Source organism: Lynx rufus, unplaced genomic scaffold (genome assembly GCF_022079265.1).
Source record: "Lynx rufus isolate CCGP_SWC_20201006 ecotype Redwood Valley unplaced genomic scaffold, mLynRuf1.p SCAF_8, whole genome shotgun sequence".
NCBI lineage: Eukaryota > Metazoa > Chordata > Mammalia > Carnivora > Felidae > Lynx > Lynx rufus.
In genome coordinates this window covers 100122101-100147669 of record NW_025814896.1, presented here as the reverse complement: position 1 = coordinate 100147669, position 25569 = coordinate 100122101, and the positions used below count along the sequence as shown (strand labels likewise).

The 25569-nt window shown below is 39.6% G+C and overlaps 1 protein-coding gene across 2 annotated transcripts in view; it reads right to left on the bottom strand.

The window, feature by feature from the left end:
- KCMF1 (potassium channel modulatory factor 1) overlaps nucleotides 1-25569 on the bottom strand; it is a 79083-nt gene that overhangs the window by 6486 nt on the left and 47028 nt on the right. For both annotated transcript variants that reach the window (XM_047068593.1, XM_047068592.1), the window contains exons 2-5: nucleotides 23940-24107; nucleotides 19305-19444; nucleotides 4073-4174; nucleotides 510-684 (exon numbers count right to left, since the gene is read on the bottom strand). In XM_047068593.1, the coding sequence (XP_046924549.1) occupies nucleotides 510-684; nucleotides 4073-4174; nucleotides 19305-19444; nucleotides 23940-24107 (585 nt within the window). The remainder of the gene's footprint in view (nucleotides 1-509; nucleotides 685-4072; nucleotides 4175-19304; nucleotides 19445-23939; nucleotides 24108-25569) is intronic.

Below are 25569 nucleotides of genomic sequence, written 5' to 3'. Positions count from 1 at the left end.
CATATTCAAATGTTGTCGTTTTTTAAATAAGATTTTCTCAAGCTACTGAAACACATACTTTTCAGTATGTTCCCTAAGAGTATAGTTCTCAAATCAAGGCAAGAATAGAGAAACTCCTACTTTACTTTCTTCTATGAGAAGAGCTTAATTCTCTAGTCTTGTCAATTAGTTTTATTATCTGTGTGTTTGGGGGGTTGAACCATGGAACTCTGAAAGTCTTCCGACTCTGAAATCTTTGATCATTTTCTTGGGTTTCAATACAGGCCACAAATAGAACCCAGAGCCATTTCTTAGTATCTTCTGCTCTAAGTGCTTAAAGAAATGTCAGAATGATATGAACTACTTTATGTTGCCCACTTTTAAAATATTTCATACTAATAAAATTCGGGGAAGTTCTGTGAAGGAATGTAGGAGCATGATGAGAGACTAAAACCACAAATTCCACCAAAACATTTTAAAGGAAGGCCCCCTCCCTGGCCATTTCCTTTATTAATGGGAAACTAACTTACCAGCTATAGGATCCATGGCCTCCCTATTGCTTGGAGAATATGAACTCTGAGAGGAAGAAAGTCCACCAGTAGAACTGCTAGTAAAGTGCATGTTTGATCTACGAGCACGAGGACCTCCTAGTCCTCGGCCAGGGTGAAACATTCTACGTACATGTCGAACACCACTCGATTCATCGTAACTCCAAAGTTAAGAAAAGAACCCAAGTATTTCACAGAAAGAAAAAAAAAAATCACCCGAGCCCCTGTTAGACAGACATGCAGATTTCCTAAATTGTAAGCATTTAAAGATAGCACATTTCATTTAGAATGCAAACATCACAACCATATCTACAAGGGCTATTAACGCTAAAAAAAAGACACTCAAATATAAAGCAACATGTGAGTGAATGAGTGAGTGTGAGTGTGTGTGTGTGTGTGTTTTCAAAGGGAAAAATGTTTTTCCAGATAGGAACAAATTTCTTCCTAGCCTCCAGCGACAATAACCGGGTGGGGTAAAGGGCACCATTGGGTCAGACTCCCAAGATAAGGCATCGCCTTACCCTGACCTCAGGGCTGAATTTCATATATGTTCATACTGAAGTAACCAAAATTAATAAGCATCAATTTTTTTTATCTGAGGGGAGCTATGCTAATCAAGTCTCAATTATCATCTGGAATAGAAAAGAATGGTATGAGCAGTTTTATTTACATTTTTACAGTTTTTTAGGTTTTATTTATTTAAGTAATCTCTACACCCAACATGGGGCTCGAACTCACCAACCTGAGATCAAGAGTTGCATGCTCTCTGACTGAGCCAGCCAGGTGCCCCCTGCATGAATAATTTAAATTCAGGAATAAAAGACTCCTTTTGGTTATTAGTTTTAATCTGTCTTCAAGTTGTTTTTTAATGCTGCTGCTAAACTGAAATAGATTTGAATTTTTTTTTTTTTAATTTTTTTTTCAACGTTTATTTATTTTTGGGACAGAGAGAGACAGAGCATGAACGGGGGAGGGGCAGAGAGAGAGGGAGACACAGAATCGGAAACAGGCTCCAGGCTCCGAGCCATCTGCCCAGAGCCTGACGCGGGGCTCGAACTCACGGACCGCGAGATCGTGACCTGGCTGAAGTCGGACGCTTAACCGACTGCGCCACCCAGGCGCCCCTAGATTTGAATTTTTTAATAGCAGTGGACAGAGAGAGAGTAACACCACATTTATCAAGAGGTCAAATTCCGAGGGGTGCCTGGCTGGCTGTCAGAAGAAATTACTTAAAAAAAACAAAACAAAACAAAACAAAAGTCAAAGCTAGCAGCCTAACCCACCTTCTACAGCTGACTCAAAGTAAAGAAGGTGCTGAACAGCAAACAGCCGCCCAAACTCATGAAGACAACCTTGTGTTTCCACACAGGCAAATGTATGGGTAAAGCACAGCCAAAGAGACTTTTCTTTCAAAGCAGTACACGGAACAGCTATATGGTACAGAATGACTTTTTTAAAAAAACGTTTATTGAAAATATTTTTGAGAGAGCCAGAGAGAGAGCGCAAGAAGGTGAGAAGCAGAGAGGGAGTGGGGGACAGAGGATCTCAAGTGGGCTCTATGCTGACAGCAGAAAGCCTGATGTGGGGCTCAGACTCATGAATTGTGACATCATGACCTGATCCAAAGTCGGGACACCTAACCGACTAAGCCACCCAGGCGCCCTGGTGCAGAATAACTTTGCTGGCTTTCCAGTTTTCAGCCGATGATTTTGGAGTGATTTAAGGATAGGATGAGTGATTACTGAAGCCCTCAGGTGCCATTATAATGTGTACTGTTTCATCATGGTATTCATGATAATGGCTTAGGTTTTACAGGAAGTAATGTTATGATCACCATATTTTGTTTTTAAAAAAGCATCTAGGTGTAAAAAGTACACTTTAGGAAGGTTCCATCTAAACAGCAAAAAAAAAAAAAAAAAAAATTCTGGTGCCTATGAGGTTCGGAGAGAAGCTATTCCTTCATGACAAAGTCACCACACAGAATCACTTGAAGTACCTGAAAAATCAGTATATTTCCAGGATAACTGCAATGTCAACATTTTGTTTTCCAGAGCTTAATGGCAATACTCGTTAGGAATCTATAATGTAACATATGCCTTCTCCTATTTTTATTTTGCATAATTTAATGTTCTCTTGATAACCAGGGACTTATAAAAATCTCACAAAAATGGATGTAGGTGACATGGGACATTCTACTGAATGGATACTAATTTCATTACAGGACCCCGAACTTGCTGAAAAAGTTCAGGATTCAGGGTAACAGCCTGGCTTGCAATTACTTGCCTAGCTTCTCCATGAAGATGGTGCAGAACAGGGATCAAGCATAACCCTGCTCCGTATTGTTGTAAGATTCTTTCATATAAAATGTGAAGTGACTCAAAGACTTAAGTATTCTTGCCCCATTCAGGTTTTCTTATTCTCTTCAAGAAAAAAACAAAAAAATCACAACTTTCTTCATTATGCTTTCATGTCCTCAGCACTTAGGAGAGAGGAAAAGTGGTGTCATCTGTTCCTCTGTCCTTGACTGGCTCAGGTCTGGCTGACATTCTCATTTCTTAGGTTGGCTCCATATCCTTGTATTCGCTTTCGTTTTCTTTTATTCCCCTAACTCGGAAGGGCCATGCTGCCAATTAGAACATTGGGAACTGTGAGCAAGGGATGGGAGCTGGGGGACAAGAAAACCGTCAAGCCAGTTTCTTCCTCAGTAGGACTATGGCTGGATTATGGTTGCCGGGAGGCAATCAAAGAAATCAGAATAAAGTCTGGCAAAGAGGAAAGTCGTGATTAGCTCTTGAACCACTTCAAACTGCAATGAATACTGAAACCTTTACATGAAAATGGACCCCTGAGTTAACAGGTGACAGTTTTCGAAAAACAATTCATAACTTGAGACGAGAAGCACACAGCGCACAAAATTAATTACTCCGGTGGGCCGTTCATCTCTTGAAGATCACAGGGAACATCACCAGCAACTGCTGAGAGACAGATTTGCGAAGGGGAAGCGGAAAGGAAAGCGGGAAAGGACTTCAGAGCTGGCTGTGAACTGATGCGATCCTACTCAGAGATTGGGCAGGGAATGGCAGTCTCTGGAGAAAGGGGCTCCCAAGGGAGAGGAGCCCCGGCATGCACTCCTGCTCATCATCCCCCACTAGAATGGGGTACGGCAACAGAGGACACAGAGGGGAAGCACATAAATTCTCCTTGTACTCAACTAGATTTTAATTCGGATTAGTGTTTTCCTCTTTTGTATGAAAACACCCTGCTGAAGACTTATCACCTGGGCAAACGGTCTTAAGGGAATCTGACCGAAACGAAGTGAAGATGACGAGCAAGGCGGCTTTCAGTGAGTGTTGTTCATGTGACGGGCACAGCATGTAACAAGAGAAATAAATTGCATCTCAACACCGAGTCACTTTTAGGAAAGGTCAAATAAACTCAAATAATTTGGAAGTTAGTTTATCTCTTTGGGTATATTGTCCTTAAAAATAATCAAAATGACAAACATTACAAACAACTCTATCCCTTCTTGCCTCTTAAAAGGATATTAAATCTCTAGGGGCTCTGTGTTCAAGTGTAAGATGAGCTGCAAAGTCATCCGTGACATGATTAGGATCGCCTCCAGGTAATGCTGCACATATTGGACAAATCTGAAATGAAAGTAAAGAAAGCAGATTTAATAGATGGATATTGATCAGACATCTTGTTGGATGAATATTTTACTATAACTGAGTTTTAACCGGGCAACAACACAGTAGAGATCCTGAACTAGTAAACAGCAACGGAGGCCTGAATATGAACTACGGCACATCCACGCTGTTACTTACAACTCCGACAGATAACCTCTCAGGGTCAGACACAACGGTTCTAGACAAACAGCTCAAACTTGAGCTCTGGTAAAGCCTTCTAACAGCCTGGCCGATTCATTTGCATGGTCTGACAAAACACTTTCCATAAAAAAAAATTTGTTTAAAGATGTGCTATTTAATTAGTGCACATTCACATCTGACTAAGTTTGGTCTTGAATGGTAAAGACGGAGACATAAGCCTCCCCAAAGTAAGCTAGATTTGAGGGCCAATCTCCAAATACAACAGCAAAGCTCTTATTAAAATACAACTATACAAGCTCATATATTAAGACAGTGATTACTGGTAATGTGCAAATATGCTCTATAAATTCATGAATAGGACTTCCAAGGGAAAATGGGGATGGGAGCCCATTTTTAGAACTCTATCTTTCAGAGGAATGGGAGGCGGAACAAAAGCTTGTTCAGGTTAAGGTCAAGGAGTAGAAGACCAACTTCTTGTGCGCCTTAGGGCAAGGGATAGGAGAAAGGAATAAAGTGTGTGTGCACACGCAGAGCTCAGGGGAGCCTTCAGAGGCTGGAAATGTGGTTTCTGAAGCGGTAGGTTAGAGAGGAGTGGAGACACAGGAAGAAGAGGGGTAGGATCAAGAGAAAGGAACTTTGAGAGGAAAGGCCCCTTCTCTTCCAGAAATCCAAATGGGTAAATGATGGTCTAGGAGTGGAAGCCAAGCCTTGAGGTGTAAAGACCTTGAGAGCTAAAGAACAGAACCAAACAGAAAGGTCTGATGCAAAGGGGCACAGCCAAAGGGAGCCCCAGGAAGTGTACAAAGCTTTAGGCTTGTGTCTCTCTAGGGAGAAAAGAACTGAGGCTAGGATATGTGATTTATCTTGCCAATACACGTGTTGTATCTCTGAATTCTTTCACCTGGAGTAAAATTCAGGCACTCGGTTGACCTTGCTGCCTGCCTGTGGTGGTGTAAAAGAGATGAAGAGGCAGGTGCAAGGCGAGACCTGGAAGGCCAATACTGGGATAACAGATGGGAAAACAAACTATCTGATTCCCAGAGCCTATGCCAACGCAAATCACCATCTTCTCAGGACTAGAAAGCACAAGTCCCCTGAAAGTCTGACTCTGATTTGATTCCAGTTCCTCTTATGCCCATTCAGCTGTTCTGATTATATCTGCTTCAGGAGTCTGAGAAATATCCTTAAGAAACCCTAAAGATGCTCATGAGAAATAACACTTAAGCAGGACAGTGTGCAAAAGAAGAAGGGAGGTCACATAGGAACGTGCCTGCAAAGAAATGAAGAAAGCACTGGATAAACATGTGCATGCCTTTCTTAGAAGATGCCACAGAGGTGTTCAGACATTTTTTCCTCTGTCAGAGAGAAGAGCAATTGTATCTGTTCATAAATTTACAGATAATCAACTCTCTTTCCCAAGAATTTAGGTTCTACTGTCTGTGTCATTCCTGTACTATGATACTGCCAGGCAGTGTCCGCTGTACTTATTTTACTTTTTGTGTGTTTCTGTCTTGCCTAGCTAGATTGTCAACAGTTTTGTGAAATGCAGGACAGTGTGATTTGGTTGTTGTTTGGGAACCGTGACCAGACTTGCTTAAAACAAAAAGACCAACAGGTTTGGAGAAGCAGAAACAACCTCCAGTTTAACAAATCAAACAAACAAGCCAGCTTAGATATTTTTGAGTCCCTCAATTTTGCAACAATTTAACAGGTGCTGGACAATGCAGAGCTTTATTACAATGCGACAAGAATACAAGTGTTAAGATTTTTATCCAAAGAAAAAATAACCAGTAAGAGGAAAAGGCACCTTCCTTCTAAGATATTTGCTTTAGACTGGCCTTTGGCTAAGGTCTATGCACAACTCGAACTGCACAAAAGATAACTGTAGAAGTTTCAGTACTTTGAGGACACACGCAAATGTTCTTAGATGAGAGAGGTATCCTTGAGAATATGCATTCCCAGAAGGAAGACAAAATGGGAAAGTACAGATATCAAATGTACTAAGAATGCCCTAACAGGACCGACAGCCCCTATACCCTAGAAAAGCACCTTCGAGATGGGGATGTAGACTAGTGCTTAGTTTTGAGTGTGTCTTTACTTCCACACACCCAGTATCTTGCAGAGGACAGAAAAATTCCACACAAAAGATACGCTGTTAACCCTAAACTTACGAGTCTGTCAACATTAATATTTATCATGCTTCGACTGCCACATGATATAGTAACATCTATTACTTGAACAAGCAAATTCCATGTAACACATTATCTTAACGCAATGACAACTTGCCAGCGTTCAGGCATATTGAACTGGCATAAGTCAGTGTTTCCTGAAATTGGCTGAGGATATAATTCATCCAGAATATTTGGTAAAAACACAGTTCTCTAGGCCCCTGCCTGGAAACTGATTCTAGGAGATTTGAAAATCTACATTTTTTACAAGGGTCTCAATTATCTTATAATTAGGTAAGTTTGGTAAATACAGCTTAAATATACAACGGTATTTAAAAATAATAAATATCCTGAGGAATGAAACATGAAATGTTGTATTTACTATCCCCTGGCTCAAATTCTTTCTTTCTTTCTTTCTTTCTTTTTTTTTTTTTTTAGTGTTTTTATTTTTGAGAGAGAGACAGAGCACAAGTGGGGGAGGTGCAGAGAGAGGGAGACACAAAAACAACCACAGAGGGGTTAAGTTCTCATGATGTAGTAAGCTCTTCTCCATTTTTTTTTTTTGGACAGGCTTCATTACAAGTTTCTTGGCCATTTTGTTCACTGTTCCAGAAAATGCATTTTAAAAAACTGTCTATCTGATCCAGTATATAACCTGGCTTGAACTGAAGCTACTAGACCACAGCACTACAGAGAGATCGGTCTTGCACCAAAATCATTCAGCAGATGCTGAGAGCTAGGCTGGTTCTTTACCATGAGGCTGACCCACTTTGGAGCATCATCCTCTCAGACCACTTGAAACTGCCCTTGAACTCAGATTCTGGGACACTAAGCTTCTTGTTAACAGCAAACACTTTTTTTTAAAGTTTATTTATTTACTGAGAGAGAAACACAGAGAATGAGCGGGGGGGTTGTTGAGAGGGAGGGAGAGAGAATCCCAAGCAGGCTCATCAGTGCAGAGCCCGACCTGGGGCTCAACCCCACGAATTGTGAGATCATGACCTGAGCTGAGATCAAGAGTCAGATGCTTAACTGACTGAGCCACCCAGGCGCCCTGTAGCAGCAAACACTTTAAGTGAAATAACTGGTTTGACAATTGGTATTTCTTGACTAGGTTTCTGAAACTTGATAAACTCATTTATTTCATTTATCTGATTAATTTTAGATCTCTGAGAAATATGTTCCTTTTGAGTAACTGTTCAAAAGCTGTGATTTCCCTATATCATCTTCTATTGTTACTTTCTAGTAACACACCAAATGTTTGATGCATCGTTTGTCTGGCAACGATGATCATTATGGCAGCACAGCTTCTTGGTAGTTCATTTTTTGGACCCTTTTTAAAAAAGATTCATTTTCATCCACATAATCATTATGATTAGGTTCATCCGGTCACAAAAGGACTACAGAATCACTCAAATCCTACCATCCTTCCATTCCCAAGTAAAAGCCCGGGTGGCATGATGGTGGAGAAAGTAACATTATTCCTCTGAACAAATGTCAAACCTCTTTATTATCCACCAGACCAAGTGGACAAATGTTCTCGTTTTAATGGTTCTCTAGTATCTGGCCGTACTCACCTGATTCCATTTTATTTCCCATTATTTCCCACAACAATCAATACCTTACCATCCCTTCTACCTACTATGTTTCTTTCTCAATACCACATCTTAGTTCATGTTGTCTCTTCCCTCTGAATAATGCCTTTACCTTCCCATTCTGTCCACTTTTTGAAATCATACCCATTTTTTCAAGGCCTACATGAAGTCCCAAAGCCCTCTGACTCCTTCCTGTGTTATTCTCCAATTGTGTCAAATAAGCTAGTTTGCTCTTCAGATGGGCCACAAAGTCTGTGTGGGTTAAGGCCACATGTTTTACAGTTGTTATGCTGAGAGCCACTGCCTTACTCCAAGAATTCAGAGGCCTCAGAAAGCACTTCACACTTTACATACTAAACGTAATGTTCTTGGTTAATACTTGGGGAGATACGTTCAGAAGTCACGAACATTTATCTAGAGAAAGGCCACTAAAATCTCCCTTTCCAACTTGTCCTTAATAATTGACCCAGGAATGATCTAGAACAGAGAATATTCTGACATTATCCTCTGAGGGCAAAGAAGAGAAGGTAAAGTGAATGTTGTGTTCCCCTCACCCTCTTCCTATTTATAACTAACGACTCAATTTCTCTCAGGCACCCACACATTTTCTCACATAAAGCCCTTCTGCAGCCCCCCACCTTCCTGTTACTTTGCTTTCTGTCCAGTCATTACATGAACATTCCTTCTCCTTGTTCCTTTTCTCTACTACAGCTGTGGGTCAAGTTATGAAGTGAATCACGGTTAAGAAGATTAAAGGTATTACTCTTGTATCTGAGGAGTTACAGGTTCTGCAGCAAAATTACAATGCAGTGAAGAATAACTGCCACAGCTCTACTGCCTTCAGAAAAGCTGCTTATTTACTTGTGATCAGTGAGTTTGTGCACCCCCCACATCATAAGCACAAGAAAGATAAAAACACAATTCCAAGTCAAATAATTTTCCTTTGTTAATATTATACCAACTTTCTTTCTTTCTTTTTTTAATAAATGGGGAGGAGAGAAAGTTCTTTTTTCTTTTTTTTTTTAATGTTTGTTTATTTTGAGAGAAAGAGAGAGTGTGAGTGGGAGAGGGGCAGAGAGAGGAAGAGAGAGAATCCCAATCAGGCTCTGTGCTGACAGTGCAGACTCCTATGTGGGCCCCAATCCCACGAACTGTGAGATTATGACCTGAGCTGAAATCCAGAGTCAGACACTTAACTGACTGAGCCACCCAGGCGCCCCTCTACTAACTTTCTAATACAAGATTACATAGGCTTTTCCTAAGCTAGCTTCGAAATCAAAATTCACCACATGATGTGTTCTGCCAACCTCGTACTTATTTATTGTGCTCTGAGTTTCAAGCTAGGTGTCCAAAGGACATTTACAAAAACAGCTTCTTTTTAAGTTGGTGTTTTCTTCTTCCTTTCTTCTCATATGTGTAGGTTATATAAATTTAAATGAAAACATGTAACAAAGCCCTGTGAGCACTGTTTCAGATACGGGGCACCTTCTGGGACTGCAATAAACACGGTTTCTCTTGGCTACTGTTTACAACTGCGTCCGTTTTCTAGTTAAAGGATCTATGCCAAGAAGTCCAGGTGGGCTAGTTAATGAAAGTTAATGAAAGTTCTCACCGTCAAATTTGTTATATTGTATAATTTTGTTACTATGGATTAACTAATTCATTAAGTATTTACTGAGGACCAAATCAGTGTTCACTTAATATCCTGGGTTATAAAAATATTAAGAAATGAAGACAGTGAACATGGTGATCCTGCCACCATTCAAGTTCATACAAATTCCATTTTTTTTTTTATAGTTTCATCTCTTCTTATAAATTGGGATGTATTTCTCATTATTTATTCAAACCAGATTACAATTCATGTCTCTTCTTTCGAAGGGCTCTTAAACTCACCTCTAGATATACCCCACGCTTGTTCTGTTAGGCAAAATTTTCTGATCACTTGCAATATAATGGGATGTTTTTAACAGAATTTCTTTTACTGAAAAGTGATGATCCAAAAAGAGCTATTAGAATTTAAAGCCAAGACACATAAAAAAGCCTTCACATGCATTTGAATCCTTAGAGTTAAACAAACATAAAGTTGATAATCTACCAAGCTAACTATTGCTGAGGTTTATTGGTAATGTCAGGTTTTTGATCTCCTACCCAATTAAAAGTGGTTCATCTTATAAAATCTGTAGCTATAATAAATATAAGACTGAATGCTGGAGTTTTGCTTTGAAGAGATACATAAAGCACTGCTGGAAAATCTTTTGGGCCTAGAACTATCTAAGTTGTAGCCACTTGCACCTTAACCATCCAGTTTGCCAATATAGACATAGGTCCTTTCAAGATTTGAGTGAGCACTCCATTCAACTGGATTACAATCTAATTTTCTATTGTTACAGCGCAACACTGAAATTAACTTATAATGAAGTAGGAGTTACTTCATATTGAATTTATTTTTCTCCTCAGTTCCATTCTCCCCATTTTAATACTTAGGTTGGAAGTGTCACATGCTTCTAAAGAGTAGCATTTAGAATTTTAGGAGTGTTTGCTATATACAAAAGTTTTAATTTTCCTTATATTTTTTTCAATTTTTTCATGTAAAAAAATGTTTATTTATTTTTGAGAGAGAGACGGGGGGGGGGGGGGGGGGAGACAAAGAGGGAGGGAGGGGCAGAAAGAGAGGGAGACACAGAATCTGAAGCAGGCTCCAGGCTCTGAGCTGTCAGCACAGAGCCCGCCACAGGGCTCGAACTCACAAGCTGTGAAATCATGATCTGAGCCAAAGTTGGACACTCAACCAACTGAGCCACCCAGAAGCCCCTTCCTTACATTTTTATACATGATTTAAAAGTCCTAAATAACTAAGTTTTGGTTTTAAATGTTATCTTACTTACTTACTTAAAGATTTTTTTTTTCTTAAGTAGGGCTTCATGCCCAGCACGGAGCCCAAGGTGGGGCTTGAACTGACCCTGTGATCAAGATCTGAGTTGAGATCAAGAATTGGATGCTTGGGGCACCTGGGTGGCTCAGCTGGTTAAGTGATGCTTTTGGCTCAGTCATGATGTCAGGTATGTGGGATCGAGCCTGCATCGGGCTCTGCACTGAGTGTGGAGTCTGCATGGGATTCTTTCTCTGCCACCACCTCCCTGCTCCATGTGTGCTCTCTCTCTCAAAATAAATACATAAATTTAAATCTTAAAAATAAGAAAAAGCTGAACGCTTAACTGACTGAGCCACCCAAGTACCCCTTGATTTTTTACTTTTAAGTAATCTCTACACCCAACATGGGGTTCAAACCCACAACCTCGAGAACAGGAGTCATACCCTCTACCGACTGAGTCAGCCAGGCATCTCCTTAAATACGTTTTTTGGGCAGAAATTTAAATTATATGTGTACATTGATGGGGCTCCCGGGTGGCTCAGTCAGTTAAGTGTCTGACTTCGGCTCAGGTCATGATCTCACAGTTCGTGGGTTCAAGCCTTGTGCTGTTGGGCTCTGTGCTGACAGCTCAGAGCCAGAAGCCTGCTTCAGATTCTGTCTCTCCCTCTCTCTCTCTGCCCCTCCCGGCTCGTGCTGTCTCTCTCTCAAAAATAAAAATAAAACATTTTAAAAACATAAAAAAAAATAATTTAGCAACAGTAAAAAATAACTCCAAAGGATTCAGAACTGTCTTTTTTTCTTTATCCTGCCCACAATTCACTCTAGATATGAGCACCCATGCTCACCTAGAAGAAAAACCCCAATGTCAGCTCCACTTTCTTAATCTAACCCGGTGCAAGCTATATTTATTACCTGTAGACTTTGAGAAAGGACATGGGAACCTCTTACCTCTTAGTGGTATCAAGAAGAGCCTGAAAGATGCAGGGAGACAGGGGCAGGGAGGCAGTGCCTGAGAGCAAGAAGCAATTTTAGTGAAGAATCAGAAATAAACTCTACCTTAGTTAGTGGGTCTGTGTGGTTTACAGTGAGTTTAAGTTAGAGTCTGCTGAGGACTGAAGCTTTCTGCATGTTCCCCTTCTCAAGGGCATAACCAGTTTGTCAAGTAAGACTGAGTTTGCCAGAGCTTCTTAGAAAAAGATGACCTCAGCTATGAACATCAAGACTGGCATCTTCAAATAATTTTACCAGTTTTTTTTTTTTTTTTTTAATCTGAGGGCAGGTCCGGAAAAGAAGAGACAAGACTGAAAAGCATTTAAAGAACTTCTGAGTCACCCTGTAATTTGCCAACAGTTGTCGAAGAGCTCCCATCTTTACACCATCCTTCCTACAAATCTTTCTACAAACCCTGCAGAACATTTCTTTGACTTAAAATTAGCTGTCTGGACACTGAACTAGACAAACCAGTATTTTATAGGACAAAGAAGAAACCAGACTAGTGGCTAAAGAAAAAAAAAATTCAAAATGAATGTGTGTAACACCCGCTATTTTACCCAGTGCTCCCCTTCCCATTCAGAAAACTGCCTGTTTTCCTTCCCTTACAGGATTTTAATTCAACTTCAACATAGAAGAAAGTAGAAAGCAATGAAAACCCTACCCAGGAAGAACAACATACTCTCAAATAGCAGGCATTTAAGGAACTTATTTCTTACAGAAATAGATTTTAAAAATGTCATGACACATGTATATAGGATTATCCCAGAACAAATCTGGAATCCCCAAAATATCTCCTATCATTTCCTTCCCTGCTCACAACTCCAAAAAATCTGCCGGGGTACTAATAGCTATATCACTCTTAAAATCAAAAGTACTATGATGTTGGGGTGCCTGGGTGGTTCAGTCGTTCAAATGTCCAATTTTGGCTCAGGTCATGATCCCACAGTTCGTGGATTCGAGCCCCATGTCTGTGTGGACAGCTCAGAGCCTGGAGCCTGCTTCAGATTCTGTGTCTCCCTCTCTCTCTGCCCCTCCCCTGCTTGCACTCTGTCTTTCTCTCAAAAATAAATGTTAAAAAAAAAAAAAAAAGTACCACGATCTGATTTTAAACAAGTAAATGTGTTCAAAGTAACTATTATTTAAAAATATGCAAAGACAGCCAAACACTAAAGACAGGAAAAACTGATTTATAAAATAGAAAGTGTTTGGAGTCAAAAGTAATGAAAAGCACAAATTGTAAAAGTACCAAATCCTAACCTTCTACAATCTCTCCAGCTAAATGCAGCTGAGCAGTGGCAATATGGTTTCCCTGCAGCAACTGTATTTTTCAAATCCTATGTATTTATTTCTACAGCATTATTAGATAAAATACCCTTGTGAGTTCATAGAAAAGCAGATAGCATCCAACTGCATTCTCTGATAAAGAATGCAAGCAGTAAGAGTCAAAACGTATTTTTTTCTTTCAATGTGAGTTTGGCTTTTAAATGCTTACCTTTCCTGATTATCTGATTAAAAGGGTAAGAAGGTAGTTACAATGTTTAAGAAAGTGTATAAAATTAGATTAAAAGATATGTACAAACTGGTTCACTCCACTGTTGCCCCTAATAAGGAAATAAGTGCGGAAGTTAGCTCTACATATCGACATATTAAAACAGTCTCTCAATGAAATACAGATAGATTGATGATCAGGATTTAAAAGTCCTATAGACAGTTTAAAACAGATGTCACTTCTCATCGCCTTCATGAATAAATCATATCTATCATGTTAATTTGGCTGGAATATTTGATCTAATACTTTCTTGCTTGCTTAATTTAGAGATCAAATGCATCTAATTGTTTAGTACAAATGCCACAAATTGTTTAGTACAAATTGCCAATAGATAAACTATTCTGTGCTCTATGACATTCAAACAACTGTTTAAATATTAAGTCAGTTACCAGCTAAAACCGATTATTCTGAATCATGAAAAAAAATTCAAAGGTCCTTTTATGCCATCGTTTTTCTCCGTAAGAACTGTTGTCATTAGTTTTTAAAGTGTATGTATGTATGTATGCATGTAATCTCTACACCCAACGTGGGGCTCAAACTCACAACCCTGAGACCAAGAGTCTCATGCTCTTCTGACTGAGCCAGCCAGGTGCCCCAAGAATTATTACTCAAAATAAAATTGTCTAAAGTCAGACTATGGGAAATTTCCAAAATCATTCTTTCTCCGTGATTTTTAGTTCTTATAAATAAAACACAGTACAACCATACTATTTCAAAACTAAACTCCTTTTGTTAAGAACACACCTAAGTCTTCATTAAAAAGGGGAGGAAATGGGGGCACGTGTGGGTGGCTCAGTTGATGAAGCATCTGACTCTTGATGGGCCCAGGTCATGATCTCACAGGTTGGTTAGTTTAAGCCCCTCATAGGGCTCCATGCTGACAGTGCAGAGCCTGCTTGGGATTCTTCCTCTCTCTCTGTCCCTCCCCTGCTCGCTCTCTCTCTTAAAATAAATAAATAAACTTTATTTTTTAAAATTTTTTTAAACTTTTTTTATTTTTTATTTATTTATTTTTTAATTTTTTTTTTTAATGTTTATTTATTTCTGAGACAGAGCATGAGTAGGGGAGGGGCAGAAAGAGAGGGAGACACAGAATCAGAAGCAGGCTCCAGGCTCTGAGCTGTCAGCACAGAGCCCGACGCGGGGCTCAAACTCACAGACTGCGAGATCATGACCCAGGCTGAAGTCAGACGCTTAACCGACTGAGCCATCCAGGCGCCCCTAAAACTTTTTTTTAACATTTATTTACTTTTGAGAGACAGAGCACAAGCGGGGAAGCGGCAGAGAGAGAAGGAGACACAGAATCCCAAGCAGGATCCAGGCTCTGAGCTGTCAGCACAGAGACCGACACGGGGCTCGAACTCACGAATGGCGAGATCACGACCTGAGCCGAAGTCAGACACCCAACAGACTGAGCCACCCAGGGGCCCCATAAATAAACTTTAAAAAGAGGGGGGGGGTTGGAGGGATGCTTGGGTGGCTCAGTCAGTTGAGCGTCTGTCTGACTTCGGCTCAGGTCATGATCTCACAGTTCGTGGGTTCAAACCTTGTGTTGGGCTCTGTGCTGACAGCTCGGAGCCTGGAGCCTGCTTCGGATTCGGTGTCTCCCTCTCTCTCTGCCCCTCCCTCGCTTGCACTCTGTCTCTCAAAAATATATAAACATTAAAAAGGGGTGGGGGTAACGTTATCAGTAACATAAATGAAGAGCACCTAAAAGCTGGACACTACCCTAACCCCTTTTCTGGAAAGTAATAAAAATGAGTAAATCAAATGAAAAATAGAAAGCAAGAAGTTCCCAGCAATGACCTATCAGACGACAGCTGTTATTATGAACAGAATAATACATTAATACATACATTTCTGGAAGAGGGAAGAAAATGTTGGTAAACCAAAAAGTGCTTTTATCTTTTAAGCATAATAATATTCTTCAGATAAATTACAAGAGATTTACTTTAACAACTGAGAGCAAGCTAACTACATGTCATTAATGAAATGTAGCAGAACATTTCATCTAAAAACAAAATCTCTGACGGCTTTCAAACTAGCTACAGTGCAAGCTCAAATACATAGCATTTAAGAAAAAATTCAGGAGTCACTTCTTTTATGTCCGAAGAAAAGTTTTTCTACCTACCATGTTTCTTCCACCATCCTCACACTTCCTCAATAACCCTTCGTATCTGCAATCCCATTTGACCACTACTGCTCACTTCTGCTACTAGATTGATGGATTTTAAAATTACATACTGTACTACACTTCCCCTCTTAATTCTTTCCATTACCCAATCTACCCAATCTACCAAATCTCGTGGTAACTATGCGGGATTTTAAGAACTTGTGCTTAATCTCAAGATCACATTGTTTACCATGTTTAGTGTTTACATAGAGACTCCTGAGGGCTGCCTGGGTGGCTCAGTTGGTTAAGCATCCAACGCTTGGTTTCAGTTCAGGTCAGGATCTCATGGTTTGTGGGTTCAAGCCCTGCATCGGGCTCTCTGCTGACAGTGAGGGATTCTCTCTCTGCTCCTACCCTGCTTGTGCTTGCTCGCCTGCTCTCTCTCAAAATAAACAAATAAAAGCTTAGAAAAAAAAAAACAAACAGACTCCTGAGGCTATGCCCAATCCACTTCTTAAATTTTTAACTAGTAATCACCCTCACTCATTCTATGTCAGATGTTGTTTTTCATAGTATCTGGTTTTGAAGGGTCCTCCATACCCTCAAAATCAAAGTCTCTTGAGTAATCCCAAATTAATCTTAAGAAGGGGGGCAAATCTTATATGGGGCCTTTAGAGTCCCTATTTGAAAAAGAAAACAGAGACATATAGACAAGGTTATAAAGTTGTCTACAAAGTTGTTGTATTTTTTTCTTTTTTAAAAATGTTTATTTATTTATTTTGAGAAAGACAGAGAGAGAGTGGGGGCAGGGTAGAGAGAGGGGATAGAGAGAATCCCAAGCAGCCTCCGCAGTGCAGAGCCCGATGCGGGGCTTAAACTCATGAACTATGAGATCCTAACCTGAGCCAAAGTCACACACTTAACTGACTGAGCCACCCTGGCGCCCCTACAAAATTGTTTTAAACATTAACCTTCAGTAGACTTTCTTACCAGCTATGTCAGGTATCAGTAAATGCTTACTAGTGGTGACAATAACCTACAGTGACATTCTTTTACCCCTAAATGTTCCAAATGGATGCTGGTTAGAGGAGTGAGATCCTTAAGTCCCATGAAGTTACAAACTGGTGGCCTAGCCGACACATGGAAGAAACACAGGAGCAAAGCAAGACAGCACATTAAGCATTTAGAAAGAAAAACGTAGGTGGGGCACCACGGTGGCTCAGTTGTTAAAGCATCTGACTTCAGCTCAGGTCATGATTTTACAGTTTGTGAGTTCAAGCCCCACTTGAGGTAAGCCTCGCTTCTCTCTCTCTCTGTCTCTGCCTGTGATTCTCCTGTGATTCTTTCCCACTCCTGTGATTCTCTCTCTCTCTGCCCCTCATTCACTTGTGTCTTCTCTCTCTCTAAAAACAAAAAAACAAAGAAGAAAAAAAAGAAAAAAAAAAGGAAAGAAAAATGTAGATAGGAATAGAAAATGGGGTACATATGAGTCCCCCACCAAAATAACACGAGTCACTCTTGAACTCCAGAAGTTTTCCACGTTTGACTAACCATGACCTTGGCAAAACACTGGGGAGGGCGGTGGGGTGAGAGGGACACCTAGTAACATCACCTGGACATTTATAAATGCTTCACACGCATGCAGAGAGGCACTCAAAATACTTAATAACTGGTGGCATAGGCACCAATCCTTCAGAACGGACACTAGTCAGTAAGCCATATGTGGTGCCAGCCCTGGACTGAAGAGGACAGGACTCACAAGATTTGAGGAAGAAAAAACCCTGTACCTTCATATCAAAGATTCTTGTTTGCTTGCCATTTTTCACTTTGAAACGCCTGGGTGGAAACAGAGGGCAGATGTGGTGTTCATGCAGACTAAGGGCTGATGAGGAGGGAGCAAGCCTTAAAATACTCCACAAAAACCAATTTAAAAACAGTATGGCCACTGTCTTGAACTATGTACCAAAAGCTTGGGAACTTAACAAAGGCACATACTGAACATGCCTTATAAGAGACAGACCACTAAACCATTTGTAGATGGTAAATATTTAATTTTCAAACTGTGAATCAGGTGTAGAGGAGTGTAAACAAATTATGAGTATTTACTTACAGGAAAAAAAAAATCAAGGCAAAGCTGCTGAGGCAGAACTACTCATTCTTATTTCAAAAGACTAGCTTTTCGCTCATGGAAGGACTTAACTTTCTGCTGGATTCTCCAATTTGGGGTGTGGAAAACTGAGTAGCTGTCCTGCCCCAGTGGAGTGATGAAGTACTATCCCAGGGCCTACTGGCTAGTAAAGATTTTAAGAATGCCTGGTTCAGTAAGAGAAACCCCTCTCTGTTGTATCCAGTAACAGAAATTAAGTCAAAAAGAAATTATTCCAAATTTCCCACAACAACGAGGATGAGATGCGATCAAGTCCACATTCCTCATACTGGTATCTGGGACTGAACCAAAAGGAAGCAAAGTCACCTTTACAAAATAAGAACAACAAATTAAGAACAGTAGTAAAATGTGTCAACAGTGTTCTGAGGCTCCAGATGAGAGCAGTTCTGAGCTGTTAGATATGAAAATTTGGCTTTGGGACTACATAATGTCAATTTACCAAATGGTTGAACTACACACCTTATAAGCAACTTTAAGCATCCAACTAAGCAGTGTGAATGGGAATAAAAGTGAACCTTGTAGTACTCACAGCTGTAACAGCAGGGCTGTAGCAGAGATAAAACAGGACAATGGTTAAGTAGGGACTCTACAACCCAGAGGGACTCTGGCTGACTTCAAACACCAGGTTCTGCCCCTCAGCAGCTATATGTCCTCGGACACCCTATTTCTTGAGTTTCAGCTAATTTGTTTTGAATACATTTAGGGGCTTATTAGTTGATGCAATGTGCAATTGCTTGTGCCAAAATTCTCCAAATCCCAGACCTACAGTTCCATTTCTATCTCTCACTTTATCTATTATTACCAATAGTAAAGGGGGGGAAAGGTGCTCTTTTGGGTGTACTTTATCGTTTCTTAAAAGTTGAATATATGCTGACTCAGATGTCAAGTTAAATACCCAAAAAGCTTTCAAGGCAAGATTTCCTTTGTGCATTATTCCAGGTCTTTGGCTCGTAGCCAGTTGGGAAAGATTAGAGTAGAAGGAACTTGTAGGGACCTTAGAGCTCCGACCAATGAACCAAGAGATCTGACCTAATAAAAACAAAGTAAGCGATATGTTACAATGAGATGTGACAATGGATTATTACTTATGACTTAAAATTTTAAAATTTCATTATGAAGGCATTCTTGTAGAAGAAAAATTAAGCAGGTAGCAAGAATACCTGCTTTTTAGAAAGAGCTGTGCTTCAGGGTGGGGTGCTTTTAACCTGTTCACAGTACATTTGCTAAGGGCTCCTGAATTTGGTCAAGATTCCACACTGTGCTTTTAGCAACAGGGCGAGAACGGCTAGTGTGAATAAATGAAGCGTGTTATCTTGCACACATGCAACCTCCTAGGATGTGTAAAACTTGCTGTTAAAAGAGCATTTTAATAATTATTATGCAAACAGTATCAGTACACTTAGTAGGAGACAGAGGATAGTGACCTGGCTTTACTTTTGTTAGAAATGATGTACGTTAACACATCACTTTAGATACAAGGTTTCTTCACTTACCACTTCTGTTGATGTTTCTGCATGCTCAGAAGTAACATGTTCTTGGAGAGATGTCTCCGTATAGCCCATTTTTCCACAATAGGGACAAGTAAAAGACTGTGGCTGCTCTACAGAGAAAGCTTCCCCACCATAGTACAAATCTGAAAAATAAAATGGAACTGCAGTGAGATATAATCATTATTGTTTTCTTTTATCACATGAAAATGTAAACATATGGTAGGTACAATAATGTAAAACAACAGTGTCCCTGAAATCTCCAAAAACCTCACCCTGTCAAAGAGTGCTTAGGTACCTCATATGTGCAACATCCCTATTTTGCCTGGGACTCCATGCCACCCCTCCAAAATTCCTTTTTCACCCACATAGCTATTATTTCCTTAAGAGAAAAACAAACAGGGACACCTGGGTGGCTCAGTTGGTTGAGCATCCGACTTCAGCTCAGGTCATTATCTCACATCACAGTTCGTGAGTTCAAGCCCCGCATCTGGCTCTGTGCTGACAGCTCGGAGCCTGGAGCCTGCTTTGGATTCTGTGTCTCCCTCTCTCTGCCCCTCCCCTGCTCATGCTCTTTCTCTCTCTCAAAAATAAAGAAAATTTTTTTTTAACGTTTGTTCGTTTTAGAGAGACAGAGACAGAGCATGAGCAGGGGAGGGGCAGAGAGAGAGGGAGACACAGAATTGGAAGCAGGCTCCAGGTTCTGAGCTGTCAGCACAGAGCCCAACATGGGGGCTCAAACCCACAAACTGTGAGATCATGACTGAAGCTGAAGTCAGATGTTTGACTGAGCCACCCAGGTGCCCCATCTCTCTCTCAAAAACAAATATACGTTAAAAAATTTTTAAAAAGAGAGAAAAACAAACAACTTTTTATCCTTTCATTTAACTTTGAATGTTTTTTTAAGATATTTTTAAGTAGCCTCTATACCCAATGTGGGGCTTGAACCCACGACCTTGGGATCAAGAGTTACATGCTCTTCTGACTGAGCCAGCCAGGCCCCCTCCCTTCATTTAATTCTGAAACATCTCTCATTTCACATCTAGTTCTAATTTTACTGTAATTTATTTTTTCTTTATCTCTGTGGCTACTGTACCAAAGCCAGTGTCAACACAAAGAAATCAGCAGAGGGAGAGGTGCCCAACTGGCTCAGTCGGCAGAGTGTGAGTTGTGAGTTTAGTTCTCTACATTTGGTACAGAGATTACTTAAAATAAAATCTTAAAAAAAAAAAAAAAAAGAATCAGCAGGGCATATCATAATACAAGAACACAAGTGCTCGGAATAGGCAAATGTGATCAATATGCCAAACCCCAGACGCAGCTATCTGTCTAAAGCACACACCATTCTTACAGCAGGAAGGACCCTGAGCAAAAATGCTAACTTGAATGGAGTACTACCACAACAGACTCTGTCCATGTTGGTTACTGAAGAACTGATGAATTAGTGATATTCTATGGGAATAATCTGTTTGCCTCATTAGTACATCTCAAGAAATAAGTTTATTTTCCTCCATTAGTAACACAAAAGGAAATGCATTTGAAAGTATATTTAGTATGTTACGTCACTTCATTCCAAAGAACTATACTTAACATGAAACAAATGCTTAATTTAATAGGATATGAGGGGGCGCCTGGGTGGTTCAATCAGTTGGGTATCCGACTTCGGCTCATGTCATGATCTCGCGGTTCATGAGTTTGAGCTCTGCATCAGGCTCTGTGCTGACAGCTCGGAGCCTGGAGCCTGCTTCAGATTCTGTGTCTCCCTCTCTGCCCCTCCCCTGCTTGTGCTCTTGTCTCTCTCCCTCTCAAAAATAAACATAAGAATTTTTTTTAAAAATAGCACATTATAAGAGAAAATTTTATAAGAGAGAACATTTGCTATGTGAGAGATTTGTTCACATTCATTTTTAGAAAGATTTAGGCTATCTTAAAAGTATTTGCCCATACACACTTGTGCACACACACTCACACTCACACACACATTATTATATGTATAAGACTTGCCAGGTATATTTGGGATAGGTGGGGATAAATATATAAAAATCAATAAAACTTCTTCACTTGATAAAAGACATCTACAAAAAAACTATAGCTAACATCACACTTATTGGTGAAAGACTGGATGTTTTCCCCCCTAAGACCTGGAACAAGACAAGAGTGTCTGCTTTAGCCATTTCTATTCATTATTTTACTGGATGGTCTAGTAATTAGGCAAGAAAATGAAAGGAAAAGCAGCTAGAGGGAAAGGAAGAAGTGGAACCATTTGTAATCAGGAGATGACATGACCTTGCATATAGAAAATCCTAAAAAATCCAATTAGATCCTATTAGAACTAATGAACATCATAGGATATAAGATCCATACAAAAACCAATTATTTTTCTATACACATGCAGTGAACAATCCAAAAATAAAACTTTAAAAATACACTTACAATAACAAGAAGAATAAAATACTTAGTAACACATTTAAAGAAGGAAGTATAAAACTTAACCTCTGGTAATTACAAAACTTTGTTGAAAAATATTAAAGACAAACTAAATAAATGGAAAAACATCTCATGTTCACCAACTGGCAGACTTAATACCGTTGCTCTCCAAACTGATCTACAGACTTAAAACAATCCCCATCAAAATCCCAGTTGGCTTCTTTGCAGAAATGTGATGAGCTGATCCTAAAATTCTTTCATAGAAACTCAAGGTATCTAGAATACTCAAAACAATCTTGAAAAAACAAAAAACAAAACAAAGCTGGAAGACTCATACTTGTCAATTTCAAAGCTTACTAGAAGTTTACAGTAGTTAAGACTGTGGTACTAGCATATAGACAGATATATAAATCAATGAAACAGACAGAGACTCTAAGGAAAGACACATTTATGGTCAACCAACTTTCCTAATAGCTTTATTGAGATATTTCAGACATATAAAATTATGTATACTTATGATATACAACTTGATGTTCTGATGCAGTATGCACTGTGAAAAGATCACCATGTCTACATAGTTACCTGTGTGTGTGTTGAAAAAATTTAAGATCTGTCCTCTCCAAAAATTTCAAGTATACAATATAATATTGTTAACTATGGTCACCTTACTGTACATTAGCTCCCCAGAGCTTATTCATCTTGCATAATGAAACTTTGTACCATGTGACCAATATTACACCAATCCCCTACCCCTCCCACCTCAGGTCAACTGATTTTCAACAAGAATGCCAAGACAATTCACTGCGTAAAGAATAGTCTTTTTCAATAAATGATGCTGGGACAACTGGATATCCATATGCAAAAGAATGATCTATCTCATCATTCCATATACAAAAATTAATGCAACATGGAGCAAAGATCTAAATGTAAAAGCTAAGGGGTGCCTAACTGGCTCAGTAGAAAGAGTATGTTACTCTTGATCTCGGGGCTGTGAGTTCGAGCCCTACACTGCATGTAGAGATTACTTAAATAACTAAAAAAAAAAAAAAAGTAAAAGCGAAAACAATAAAACTCTTATAAGGAAACAAAAATGTAAATCTTCATGATCTTAGACCGGGTAATGGTTTCTTAGATATGACACCAAAAGCAAAACAAAAGAAAATAAAAAGATAAACTGGACGTCATCAAAATTAAAACTTTTGTAGGGGCGCCTGGGTGGCTCAGTTCAGTTAAGCATCCGACTCTGGATTTTGATTCAGGTCATAATCTTACGGTTTGGGAGTCTGAGCCCCGCATGAGGCTCTGCGCTGACAAGCACAGAGCCTGCTTGGGATTCTCTCCCCCCTCTCTCTGCCCCTCCCTCACTCACTCTCTCCCTCTCAAAATAAATAAACAACAACAACAACAAATGAAAATCTTTGTGCTTCAAAACATACCATCAAAAAAGTGAAATGACAACCCATGAAATGGGAGATTTCTGCAAATCATCCACCTGATAAGGAACTTGTATAAAGAGTATATAAGGAACTATTAAAACTCAATAATAAAAAGACATATTACCCAATTAAAAAAATGGACAAAGGATCTGAATAGACATTTCTCCAAAGTAGATATACAAATGGCCAGTAAGCACAAGAAAAGATGGTTACTATTATTAGCCATCAGAGAAATGCAAATCAAAACCATATGAGATACCACCTCACACCCACTATGATGGCTAGAAACAGAAAAGCTCCATGCTGAGTGTGGAGCCTGCCTGAGATTCTCTCTTCCTCCCTCATGCGTGCGTCTCTCTCGCTCTCAAAACAAAAAAACCCCAAGTGCCGACTAGGTAAGAAATTATAGCATAAAACATTTATAGCCTTTCTTATGGATTAACAAGGGCTTCTAATCAACTGCAGAAACAGAAACTGTGCTTTCTGGCAGCCAGAGCAAGAATACTTGTGTACTGCTAGCACGAACAGTTCATTTATTTTACTGAGGCGCTCCTTCCATCTCATACCGTGTCAGTTTTCTAGATAGATATCTGAATAGCTTTTATGAACAGTTGAGCTATGATTTTGAGAATTCTTTAGAATACAAAAGTAAGAGTCATGTTATTTTTAATGTATGCTGTCGGGAATAGTTTCAGAACATCTTGCCTTTAAACTTCTTCACGCACATGCACACAAAATTCTAAATGACAACCCATTAGAATGAGAAATAAATACGTACCAAAATCTACCCTTGTTAATATGCACTGCATTGGGTGGTCAGTTGTATGCCTTGTGGTTGTTGCACCACTTTCATAACAAGATGCACAAAGATCGTAATCGTAGCAAATTAAACACTTATATCTGCGACCTCGAAAATTTCCTTTTAAACATGCATCACAGCTGACACCTATTAAAAAAAAAAGAAATATCATTAATTAGCAGCTGTAATAGGCCCCACTCCATCTCATTTTTTTTTTAAATATTTTTTTTAATTTTTTTTTTTTTCAACGTTTATTTATTTTTGGGACAGAGAGAGACAGAGCATGAACGGGGGAGGGTCAGAGAGAGAGGGAGACACAGAATCGGAAACAGGCTCCAGGCTCTGAGCTGTCAGCACAGAGCCCAATGTGGGGCTCGAACTCATGGACCGCGAGATCGTGACCCGGCTGAAGTCAGACGCTTAACCGACTGCGCCACCCAGGCGCCCCTCCATCTCATTTTTATAACATTTTTTAAGTACAGATTTAACCCCAAATTTCCTTTCCCAAATGACCAGAAACAACATAGATGATACGGGAATAGCTGACACTGTGGTGGATTTGTTACTCTGATTTACATTCCTCATGAAAATAACTTAAAATATTTGATAAAAATGTAAAATCAACTTTTAAAATGCCTTGATAAGCTAGCAGGCGGATAAAAACCAAGTGAAAGAGGAACTGGTAACTAGAATCACTAAAGGGGGCAAGCATTCATTTACCAAAGCAGGTAAAAATCTGAGCTTGGATTTTCACAGCGTTGCAGGACAAAGCACAGGAAGTGAATACCAAAGTCTGCCAAAGGTGGAGTGTCTAACAAGCAATTCCTTGTAAGGCTGAGACCCTAATATACTCTCAGTGCATGGGCAAGCCAGAAATCCTCCCTAGGGGATTACAAAACTTGCCCTAGTGAAATTCCCTCACCCGCTTGGCACAAAACAACAACAAAAAGCCCTGAAAAATCATAACCACAAACCAGCCCAGCCCTGTAATGAGTGAAGAGTCCAAATTTAAACTAACAAATGGTTCCAAATGGTTCTCAGGTGAAGAGTTTAGTTTAAAGTGGTCTGGGGTGCCTGGCTGGCTCATTTGGTGGAGCATGCAGCTCTTGATCTCAGGGCTGTGAGTTTGAGCCCCATGATGGGTGTTGAAATCACTTAAAAACAAAATATAAACAAACAAACAAACAAACAAAGAAACAAAGTGGTCCTAAGGGAGCAAACACTACCACCAAGCCTCTGGCAGAAATAAACTTCCACAGTATGAATCCATACACAAAATACACACACACACACACACACACACACACACACACAGCACCATGAGAAAGAAGTAGCAGAAACAGCCGAATCAGACTGGGAAAGAGTTTATATCAGAATTGGATATGAGGTAATAGTTAATAGGTTAAAGTAAATAAAAGAGAAGTTTGAAAAGAAGAGGCAACCAACAGATTTGAAAATGAAGCAAACAACATCTAAATATAAAAAAATTAATTAGAATTTAAAACTTGATGGGCAGGCCTAATAGTAGGAAAAGCCTCTTATTCACAAGTAATATGCTTGGTTATGCAAAAACCCAATACAGCTAAATTATTATAGTTATTTTAAGCAA